Raw genomic sequence first — 12,103 nt, 5'->3', positions numbered from 1 at the left:
ATAGTCAGTGAAGCAGATCTTTTTAACTCCCTTGCTTTCTCTGTGATCCAGCAGGATCAAACCTCGGTCCCTGCATTGGGAGCATGGAGTCTCTGCCAGGAAAGTCCCTATATCTTAATTTTAAACAAATTTTATCTTATTTTCTAAAGAGTGGATAACTTAGCATTCCATATTACCAGAAATGCAAAGGGAAAGTGAAGTCTCCTAGTCATGCCCGATTCTTTGTGACTATGGACTGTAGCCCACCAGGCTCCTCTGTCCACGGGATTCTCCAGGCAAGAATACTGGAGTGGGTTGCCATTTCCTTCTCCAGGGGATCTTCCAGACCCAGGAATCAAACTCTAGTCTCCCACATTGCAGGCAGACGCTTTACCCTCTGAGCCACCCTGGAAGCGCCAGAAATGGAAGTATGTAGTAATTCACTTGTGTGCTTGCTTTTAAACCAAAGATCCCACCTTTACTTTTTTTATTTTGTCTCACCACGTGGCATATAGGACCTTAGTTCCCTGACCAGGGATTGATCCTGAGCCCCTTGCAGTGAAAGCATGGAGTCCTAACCACTGAACAACCAGGGAATTCTTCTACCTTTACTTTTCAACATCAAAAGATATATTCAGTGCTGTTTAATAGACTGAGAAATTATCTGTCAATATCTATCTGAATATGAATCCAGAAAAGATTTAAAATAAATTTGCACTGTACTATTCACAAGAGTACCTCAATGCATTTGAAAATTCTTCTGTGTGGAGACATGTTATTTTTTCCAGTCTGTTAGCTACTGTTTTCTTCCCACTGAAGAAATGCAACTGAATGAATTATATTATTATAGCAATAAATATTAACTCCAATATAAATCTTTTAAATACTTTTCTTTTAAAATTTTTATTATACATTTTTTATTTTAAAAACAACTGTATAAGCTGGAAAGTCATCACTAAGTATGCTTATATCAGCAAATTTTTTAAATGTTTGAGTTTTTTATTGAGGTATAATTGCCATATGACATTATATTAGTTTCAGGTATACAACATAATGGTTTAATATTTGTACATGTTGCAAAATAATCACCACTGTAAGTCTAGTTAATATCCATCACCATACATGTTACAAAATTTTAAAAAAATATTTATGATGAGATCTACTCTCTTAGCAACTTTCAAATATGCAATACAGTATTATTAACTATAGTCACCAGGCTGTGTATTATATCCCCATAACTTATTTATAGCTAGATGTTTTCACCTTTTGACCTGATCACCCTACATCCAGTTCACCCACTGCTGCCTCACCCCTTTGGCAACCACCAATATATTATTTGTCTGTAAATACATTGCATGCTTAGTCATTTCCAACTCTCTGCGACCCCATGGACTGCAGCCCACCAAGGCTCCTCTGTCCATGGGATTTACCAGGAAAGAATACTGGAGGGGTTGCCATTTCTTCCTCCAGGTGATCTTCCCGACCCAGGGATCGAACCCAGGTCTCCATTTCTGCAGGCAGATTCTTTACCACTGCCACCAGGGAAGCCCAAATTCAATAAATGATAACAAAAAAGTGTCCTTATGATACATGTCTAGTAACTCTACATAGGATGGAGACAGAATAGTTTGAGAAATGGGTCTTTGAAACTGGAATCAGAAACTGAAATGCCTACAATCAAGGCAGATTAGTGTACATGTTAAGTCCCTTTAGTCATGTCCAACTCTACAGCACTATGGACTGTAGCCCGCCAGGCTCTTCTGTCCATGGGATTCTCCAGGCAAGAATACTGGAGTGGGTTGCCATGCCCTCCTCCAGGAGATCTTCCCAATCCAGGGATCAAACCCATGTCTCATATCGTCTATATTGGCAGGTAGGTTCTTTACCACTAGCACCACCTGGGGAGCCCCAAGGCAGACAAGTAATATAAATTAATGAAGTAGGCCAGGCACCTTAATCTATATTGTTTCAAAACAAGCACATAGTAGGTCTAACTTCTATTTCCACAAATATACTCTTGAACCTTTGGCTCTCTTGATTCAGCTTTTATTTCCCTCCTATCCTCTCAACTCTGTTGTTTGGGGTTTTTTAAAATTTACTTTTATTTATTTGGCTGTGGCAGATCTCTAGGTGTGACATACGAGATCTATCAATAGTTCCCAAACCAGGAATTGAACCTGGGCCCCCTGCATTGGGAGCTCAGAGTCTTAGCCACTGGACCATCATAAAAGTCCCTCGACTTTGTTTTAAGGAAAACAACACTACAAGCGCACTAATGAAAAGTAGACACTCAGTCTCATGATTGGAGACACAGAAAATGGTGGAGAACATGACAAAATAACAACTACCCCCCGACCTCAGCTCCAGCTGACTGTTACCCTGTGGAGATTCTGGCCCACCTGGCAAGTTGTGATTTTTTTTTCAACTATTGCAAGAAATCCAGTTTCTAATGTGAAATTTCTCAATTTTTATTTAAAAAAATGTTATTTGAATGACAGAGCTAGAAAATAAAGCCACAAACTCAAAAAGCATTTTAATGAAGCATAGACTATATAATTCTAAAGGAAATCAGTCCTAAATAGTCATTGGAAGGACTGATGCTGAAGCTGAAACTCCAATACTGTGGCCACCTGATGCAAAGAACTCATTGGAAAAGACCCTGATGCTGTGAAAGACTGAAGGCCAGAGAAGGGGACGACAGAGAATGAGATGGTTGGATCACATCACTGACTCGATGGACATGAGTTTGAGCAAGCTCTGGCAATTGGTGATGGACAGGGAAGCCTGGCGTGCTGCAGTCTATTGGGTCTCGAAGAGTCAGACACAACTGAGTGACTGAACTGAATTGAACCAAGACTAAATAATGCAATCTCTAATCTCCCTTAGGACAATTTCCAGGGACCTTAAATGGTTTTACAGTCTTCTCTACTTCCCCTTGTATCAGTGGAGAGTGGGCCCACAGAGCATCCTCACACTGCTGTCCCACCTTCCCTAGACGGAATGTCACACTTCGGGTAAGCAGAGTTTGAAGAACAAGGTTCAAGAACTGTGACAGAATTACGAGGCAGACCTCTGATCTGAGCTGTGAATGAGAAGGATGTGGCAGCGAAGCCGAGCTGTCCTGTGTCCTGGTCTCTCCCTTCCCTACCTTCTCCCCCCTTTTCCTCCCCTCCTTTCCCTTTGGCCCTCTCTCTCCCCCTGGCTGCAGCCCGCTGACCACACTGGCTGGAGGAAGATGCCTTCCCACCAGGGAGCAGATATAAAAATTACCCCTGGGCTCATCCAGGAGCAACCCTCCTGAGGCCAAAAATGGGACAACTTCTTGAGAAAACATATTAATCTTGAATTTTTTCTTTTCCTCTAAAGCAGGGATCCTTACTTTTTTCAGTGCCATGAACTACAATGGCAGTCTATGGATGGCTACAGCCTCCTTCTCCAAATAATGTTTTTAAATGCATGAAATAAAATGCATAAAATTATAATGAAAACCAACTGTCATAAAGTTACAGCAATATTTTCTAAATATGATATACTATCACATTAAATACATATGAATACATATAAAAATACATCTAAATCTGATATATTCTTCTTTATGAACATATTAAACAATAAGACTAGTGGAGGGACTAATAACTATAAGAATACTGAGCAATGCACCAATGATTTTCTACAAAAACTCTAAGGTGATACGAAAATATTTCAACTTCTATTGATAATTAAGTCACAGGTACAGCCAGTATTAACTGTGGTCTACATTCAAATAAAAAGAAATGCTACATTTTCATTAGAGAAAATGAAGATGTTTTCTTTCTCCATTCAAGTACACCAGACCTCTAAATTCTGTGAACCTCAGGTTATGAACCCTTGGTACTGAAAATATGATCTGGACCAAAAGTCTGGGGTAGTGCTCCTCAGATTACCAGGGTGAAAATGCAGATTCCTATTCAGTGTGTGTGTGCACCCAACAGTCTGCATTTCTAACAAGCCCCAGGTAATGCTGATATTCTGATCCAGGAACCACACATTGCAGAGAAAAGGTTCTGAGGCTTATCATGGGAGACCTCAGCCTGGAATGGAGGTGAGAATCAGAAACACACAGATGGCATTCCCTGACCCTGGGAGTCCCCAGGAATGGCTTCATCCTAAAGAGACATGTTTTGTTTTTCCACATGCTTCAGTATCTAGTGACAGAAAGGGAACTTAGATATCCTGAGTTGCTAGGCACCCTCAGTTTCCCAAAGCACAGAGCGGCAGCTACTGATCAGCTAAGACACTGACCCTTGACAAATCCCAGTCCTCAAAATATACACACAAGTACACATACCCATTCCCAGAAAACAGAAATTACTCACAAGTCATAAACATGACTCAACAAGACTGAAAAGTTGAAGTGATCATGCAAAAGGAAAAAACTCACTAAAATCTCTGAAAGTATTGACATATGTACCTTTGCCATTTTCCTGAGAGTACAGAAAATATATATAAATAAAAATAATATGTAAAATATATAAACATATAATAATAATTATACACATATAATATATAACTCTTCTCTAAACTAGGTTTTATTCTTCAGGCAAACTCAGTTTTCACTAACTTCTAATGCCCCTGTACTTTTACTTATATATGGAATATATTTTAAAAATACTAAAACAACAGGAAAAAGTACAAGTTAACAAATGTCACTGCTATTAGCAGTAAAATAGCCAGAAGTAAGCAAAGTAGCGAGTATATTAAACTAATTTTCCTTGTTCCACCAGAATGGTTTTTATTACTTTTTTTTTTTTTTTAAGAAAAAAGAAATCTGGAGACCTGGGGCACTGGGCTACATTTCTTCTTCAGCCACATTGAAGTTCATGGGTTTCTTTTGTACCACCTCTCTGCATCCAGCATTCTCAGCTAAACTTAATTCAAAACCCAGACTGGCATTCCCATCAACCCCACTCTAGTTCTGTAGAGGAGAGCAAACATTGCAAGTTTCAACCCAGCTACAAAAATCTGCCTGCATTGCCGAAGACCCGGGTTCAATCCCTGGGTCAGGAATATCTCCTGGAGAAGGAAATGGCAACCCACTGCAGTATTCTTGCCTGGAGAATTCCATGGACAGAGGAGCCTGGCGGGCCACAGTCCATGCGATCACGCAGAGTAGGACAGGCGGAAGCTAGTAACACATCACACGGGACTGCGGGACTGCTCTTAGGGTGCCCTCTGCTGGCCACATATGGAAACAAGGGGAAGAAATCTTGCCACACGTGAAAAAAAGGGGGAGCGGGGCGGTCATGTAAGACCAAGTATTTGAGGTGATTGCAAAAGAAAAATATTTAAATAAGAACCCCATTCCAGGAGGGATGTTCAAGAGGAAGGGGAATATGTATACCTATGGCTGATTCATTTTGATGTTTGACAGAAGAAACAAAATTCTGTAAAGCAATTATCCTTCAATTAAATAAATAAATAAAAGGAGCCCATCCCGAGGCATCCTGGCTATTGAAACAAAAGACCAACCATAGTAAGACTTTAGAAAAACACAAACGCATCTTCCTTTAAGAATTTTAAAAATGAAAATTAGAAAAAACAATTTTGGAAGAAAACAAATCTTGTTTTAGCTTGACATTGATTAAAAAAAAAATTAGTTGAAGTTTACATTTTTCAAGTCTTAGCACTTTTGGTCCCTGGATTTCATTTGATGATGATGCAAGAAAGGGTGATTACACAGTTTGGGAGCCCAAGGTAATATTCTAGAAGCCTTTTAAAAGTAAACTGAAACAGAAAGGAACTGCTATAATTCGAAAACAAAAACAAAACCCAAACAACCCAATTCAAAATGGGCAAAGGATTTGAACAGACCTTTCTCCAAAGAATATGTACAAATGGCCAACAAGCACACAAGAAGACACTCAACATCACTAATCACCAGTGAAATGCAAATCAAAACTACAGTGAGATATCACGGCACGCCCATTGAACAGAGGAGCCTGGCAGGCTATAGTCCATGGGTTCACAAGAGTCAGACACAACTTAGTGACTAAACCACCACCACCTCCCTACTACTGCTACCAAAAAAATGAAATAACAAGTGAGCATGTGGATAAAAAGGACCCCCCCCCCAACTGTTGGAGGGAATACAAAATGGTATCTGTGGTCCCTGTGTTACTGTGAAAAATGATGAGGTTTGGAGAGCTTCCAGCTGATGAACACTGATGTGCTAGGACAGGTTAGGAAAGCGCCAAACCATTTCCAATATACCTTGTCCAAAGTACTTCCTCCCTTTGGCTATTCTTGGGTCAAATGCTTTATAATAAACTGGTAGTAGAGAATAAAACAATTCCCTGAGCTCTGCGAGCCATTCCAGCAAATTACTGAACCCAAGGAAGCGGGTATGAAGACTCCAGCTTCAAGGTCAGTTGATCAGAAGCACTAGTTACAACCTGGGACTTGGCACTGGCATCTGAAGTAGGGGGAATCTTGGGGGACTTGGCCCTTAACCTGTGGGGTCTGTGCTAACTCTGGGTGGAGTCAGAATTTAACTGTAGGACCCCTAGTTGGCATCCGGAGAGTTGAAGAATTGCTTCATGTGAGGGAAAGTCCCCACACATTTGGTGTCAGATGTGTTTTATGTGTAGAGGAAAGAGGTTTCCTTTTACCATCCAAAACAACTGAATGCAGGGTCTCAAAGAAATATTTGTACACCCACGTTAATAGCAGCATTATACAAAATAGCCAAGAGGTAGGAGCAGCCCAAGAGTCCACTGACAGATGAACAGATAAACAAAATGTGGTATATCCATATGATGGAACATTATTCAGTCTTAAGAAGAATGGAAATTCTGACATATGCTGCAACATGGATGAACCTTGAGGACATTATCCTAAGTGAAATAAGCCAGCTGAGAGAGAAATACTGTGTGATTCTACTTTTATGAGGTATCTGCTGCCACTGCTAAGTCACTTCAGTTGTGTCTGACTCTTCGCGACCCCATGGACTGCAGCCTACCAGGCTCCTCCGTCCATGGGATTTTCCAGGCAAGAATACTGGAGTGGGCTGCCATTGCCTTCTCCATTATGAGGTATCTAGAGTAGTCAAATTCATAGAGACAGAAAAGAGAATGCGGGTTGCCAAGGACTGGGGAAACGGAGGGATGGGGAGTTATTGTCTAATGGGTATAGAATTTTGGTTTTGCAAGATGAGAAGGTTCTGGAGATTGGCTACACAGCACTGTGAATATACTTAACACGACTAAACTGTACACTTAGAAATGGTTAAGCTGATAATTGTATGTTATGTGTATTTTACAATTAATTTTTTTAAAGTGAATTGAAACATGTCAACACAATCATTCCTTCATTTGCTGCCCTGTCCCTCTGGTTTGCTGTCCTGTCCGTCTGGTTCAGCTTCTATAAACTTAGAAAGTCAGAGCTGGCAGGGATTTAGGAATATAGTTCCATTTTACAGATTAAAAAATGGAGGTAACCATGGCAGGGTGACTTGTGGAGCTCTCAGTGAGTTAGCAGTGAAGACAAGACCCCTGAAGTGAAGACAAGACCCAGTGAAGAGAAAGGCCCCTGATTCCCAGAGTGGGGCCTTATCTTGCGGCACAGCCCCTGTGAGGACAGTCCATTGCTAAATGGTGCCGTGCTGTGCATGCATGCTCAGTCATGTCAGACTTCAACCCAATGGACTGCAGCCCACCAGGCTCCTCTGTCCATGCGATTTCACAGGCAGGAACACTGGAGTGGGTTGCCATTTCCTCCTCAGAGGATCCTTCTAACCCAGGGATCGAACCCACATCTCCTGTGCCTCCTGCATTGGCAGGTGAATTCTTTACCTCTGAGACACCTGGGAGGAGATGATAAGAACTATCATCCAATCCGAGGTTCCTTCCCACACACCATTGGTCTGGGAAGTCAGGCAAACCCAGGAAAAAAAATATACCTTGGTTAAAATTGACGTGATCTGAATTTCAGAGTCCCCTGAACAAACCTGGAAGAAGAGGAGAGAAATATAACCTACTTAAATGTTGACAGTGCATACTGAGTATTGTTTTTTCCATTGAGTTATTTTGTAATTTTTCCCAACATGAGTCATTCATTACCCTTCAAGGCAGCCTGAATAAAATGACTTACTGTTTACTGCCTGCCTACAATAACATACCAGTATGAGGCATGCATATAAATTATTTTTTATTTTACTTTGATGATTGTGAAGATACCAACATATAAGATCAAATCAAAGCTAACAACTTTACCAGCAGTTAAGTGGTTGACTTTACTAAAATGAAGACATGTCTGCTTAAACCAAACATATGTTCTCACTGGCACTTTGCTTTGGCTGGGACCTTTGAAATTAAGGCCAAGGTGCTGAGAAGCACCCTCAACAGCATTGGCCTTTTACCGCCTCTGAAGCTCTTTGGATACCTGGGAGGGCACACAGGTGTGTGGGCCCTGCAAGTGCCTTGGAAATGACCCCTTTCACCAGTTGTTTGAAAAGATTCACTTTCAGCTGGTAAGGCTTTGCCCGCGTAGGTTTCTCAGGGTTGATGACGGCTCCTTCTGCAGCACATGAGGTAGATTCACTTTGCATCTTGCAGACATTCCTGTTGTGCCTTAACCAGAGGGGCGAGTGCCACAGCCAAAACAGCTGGGAATATTCCCCCCTCCCCACAGTCTGCAAGCCAGTCTGCAATTGTGCCCCAGGTTCTAGACCTTCAAATCTTGAGAGATGTTTTCTTCATCCACAGGTTGTTTAGGTTTTAATTGGCTGCCTAGAGTTAAGAAGGAATATCTCAAGCCTCCTGCCATGCTGAAAGAAGAAAAAAACAGTAAAAATAAATTCCATAGGTGGTACCATCAACAGTTATACTCTTGATAAATATAATCAGCCTAATTTTTTTATACTTTGGCTACTTATTTCTTTTTTCAAATTTTGTTGAAGTATAGTTGATTTACAATGCAGTCAGCCGAATGTGAAGGAAATTATCGAACCCCCTGTTTTACTTCCTCAAATATGTGGATTAATTGATGAGAATTAGCCCTCTTATTTACAAATCTTTGGCAGCAGAAAAAGAGCAGATCAAATCTAATACATAAACTTGGAGAGAAATAAACACCTGGTTATTATTGGAATGGGGATTCCCTGGTGGCTCAGACGGTAAAGCGCCTACCCACAATGCGGGAGACCCAGGTTTGATTTCTGGGTTGGGAAGATCCCTTGGAGAAGGAAATGGCAACCCACTCCAGTACTCTTGCCTAGAAAATTCCATGGATGGAGGAGCCTGGTGGGCTACGGTCCATAGGGTCGCAAAGAGTCGCACACAACTGAGCAACTTCACTTTCACTTATTATTGGAATAAACAATATACTATTATCCTAAAATGGTGTCCTACCTCTGAGACCCCAAAATGCCTTTCAAAAGTATCTTAATCACTCCTCCCAACATCTTTAACACATGTGCTTTGATGGAGCACAGATTTAGTGAGGCCCATTCACAAAAGGAAGACCACAATGTAGGGTCTTATCTGTGAGGAGGACACATGAATTAAATTCAGATCTCAACTCTGAATTTTCATTACACACATCCCCATTAACCACATGAGCAAGTATGTCATAAAAAAAGATGAACTGAATATTTCAAGTAAAATTTATCCTAGGAATTGTAACATCAAAATACCTCCTGCTCTTTCACTTATAACATATTAATCAGGCTTTTAAAATTCATGTTACTAAGATGAATTCATTTAAAAATCCCACTTACCAAATATTTAACCCTACAAAGTTTAACACAGAGAAAATGTAGTCTCCACCTACTAACATTCCAATGTAGGCCACGGATACATTCTGCAAAAAGAGAGCATTAGTGATCTTAGAAGTAAAGGATTTGGGGGCGGGGGGGGAATACATACATATGGTGAAATCTGAGACGAAATATTTTAGTTACTTTTCAAAAGGATTTGCATATAGCAGGGATTCATGGAATATTGAATATGTGAATAAAAACTATAACATATGGCTCTATAAAGAAAATGAAGTCAACTATAGCACTATAATCACAGAACTGCATCATCCATAACCTTCTTCCACATACTATACCAGAAAAAAGATGTAAGAGTTGGGTTGTAATCAGCTTTTCAGATCTCATCTCTTTATCATCACTGGGTGGGGAATTTTAATCATATTAGTCCTAAAACGTAAACTGATTAAGACAGCTGACAAATTCTAAGCAGTACTCTGTCCAGTATATTGTCAAAGGTCTTTGGGGAGCCAAAAGATAAGTCTACTGATGAAGCACTCATTCGTCATAGAAGCTCATGTGAATAGAAACACAAAGCAACTGCAGGACAGAATTTAGAATGCCTCACCCTCCAATTCATTAGTGTGTGTACACAAATGCTGTATCCACACACACACGGCATATACACCAATCCCAGAGTTAATCACCTTATACAGATCTAGACTGAAAACAGTTCTTTATAAGGACTCCCTTCGTCAGCAATATTTTCCCAGAAAATCAAAATGTAGATCACACTGTATCTTGTCACAGAAATTCGTAATTTTTTCAGCTATTTTACTTGGTTTTCCCAGACCATCCCTTCCTTCCATCCCCAGTTTAAAAGTTACAGAGGATGAGATGGTTGGATAGCATCATCAACTCAACGGACATGAGTTTGAGCAAACTCCAGGAGATAGTGAAGGACAGGGCAGCCTGGCGTGCTGCAGTCCATGGTGTTGCAAAGAATCGGACACAACTGAGTAACAGAACAACAACCTATAAATTAGCAGGTCTTCCCTCTGTCTTGTGGATTAAAAGATTAGAAAATGTAAGAAGGGATTACCCAGGCATAGCTGAAAATATCACAAGCCTCCATTCTTACTATACCACGGATAATAACAGCAATAAAATTAAACAGTCAATTTCCCAATTCGGGTGTGTATTTCAAGGCTTCAACCACTTACCTTGATGGCTCCAACCACCTACCACGGATAATAACAACAATAAAATTAAACAGTCAATTCCCCAATTCGGGTGTGTATTTCAAGGCTTCAACCACTTACCTTGATGGCTCCAACCACTGCCGTCGTCAGGGCTGAATTGTAATAGCTACACAAAACTGTGGAGTACATCAACAGAAACCTGCGGCAAGGAAGCAAACACCTGAGTGAAGAGTCAGCAAGCATTTAAACACAGCTGTTTTAAACAAATAAAAAAGAAAAACATATGATGAAGATTTTAAAACCTACATCTTAAAACATCTCCTTACTTACTTCAACTTTTTACGGGAAAATGGTCTAGTCGTGCGTTAGCTAAACTTTCTACCTTACGTGTCCTTTTCATTTTATCTGTGCATTTCCCATCAGTGTTTCCACAAAAGGGGCGTAAAGACAATAAGATTTTTTAAATGATCTGAACTCTTTCACTTAACAGCTTTCAATCCTCTCTGTGGATCAGAATCACCTGATGTACTTGTAACACCATGATGCCTGATAGTCTCCTTCGTCTGGTTTGAGGTGGGACCCTAGACATGTGCCATATCAAAGATCGGCGGATGATTCTAACGTGCAGCTAGTTCTGAGAGACACTGGTGTTAGCAGAGAAAGCTACTGAACGATTGCTAGCTTTGGACTAAGAAGATTTAAATAATGGGTTCCATATGCCTATAATACTCCTGTACCCTACTACCAAAGTTAATTCAACAGGTATTCAGCATTGACCAGTATGTCCAACACTGGTCAACAAAATAACTACAGAATCATGACCAGGCATCAGAGAAGAAAATATATATACACATACACAGAAAAGAAAGAAGAATCCAATCAAAAGTAAAGAAATACATTCATTTCATTCAAGTAGTAAAGAAAATTAGGTGTAACCTAAGTAGGGTGCAAAATTTCATCCACTGGAATCAGATGATTAAATGTTGAAAGAGGTTACCATTAAAACTGGTTGAGAATGAAACTGGAAAGATACAGAGGACATAAGATGTATTGGATTTTAAAGCTAAATCCTAGCTTGGGAACTGTACTCTAAGAAAGGGCTCAGGCCCCAGGCATTAGGGAGACTCCCTCTGGGGCAATGTACCTACTAGTTTCAGGTCCAGGTCCAAATTTCTGATTGTTAACAACAGAA

The 12,103-nt window shown here is 40.4% G+C and overlaps 1 protein-coding gene across 4 annotated transcripts in view; it reads right to left on the bottom strand.

Annotated features, from left to right (window-relative positions):
* Positions 1-8,150: 8,150 nt before the first annotated feature.
* Positions 8,151-12,103, bottom strand: part of SLC35D2 (solute carrier family 35 member D2) — a 53,106-nt gene continuing 49,153 nt past the window's right edge. For 3 of the 4 annotated variants that reach the window (XM_043927667.1, XM_043927666.1, XM_043927670.1), the window contains 3 exons: positions 11,032-11,110; positions 9,734-9,816; positions 8,151-8,782 (listed from right to left, as the gene is read on the bottom strand). In XM_043927667.1, coding sequence (XP_043783602.1) covers positions 8,680-8,782; positions 9,734-9,816; positions 11,032-11,110 — 265 coding nt within the window. In that variant the 3' untranslated portion in view covers positions 8,151-8,679. The remainder of the gene's footprint in view (positions 8,783-9,733; positions 9,817-11,031; positions 11,111-12,103) is intronic. The other variant, XM_043927669.1, reaches the window with a different exon arrangement.

Source organism: Cervus elaphus, chromosome 16 (genome assembly GCF_910594005.1).
Source record: "Cervus elaphus chromosome 16, mCerEla1.1, whole genome shotgun sequence".
Classification (NCBI taxonomy): domain Eukaryota; kingdom Metazoa; phylum Chordata; class Mammalia; order Artiodactyla; family Cervidae; genus Cervus; species Cervus elaphus.
This window is presented reverse-complemented; position numbering and strand designations above follow the sequence as displayed.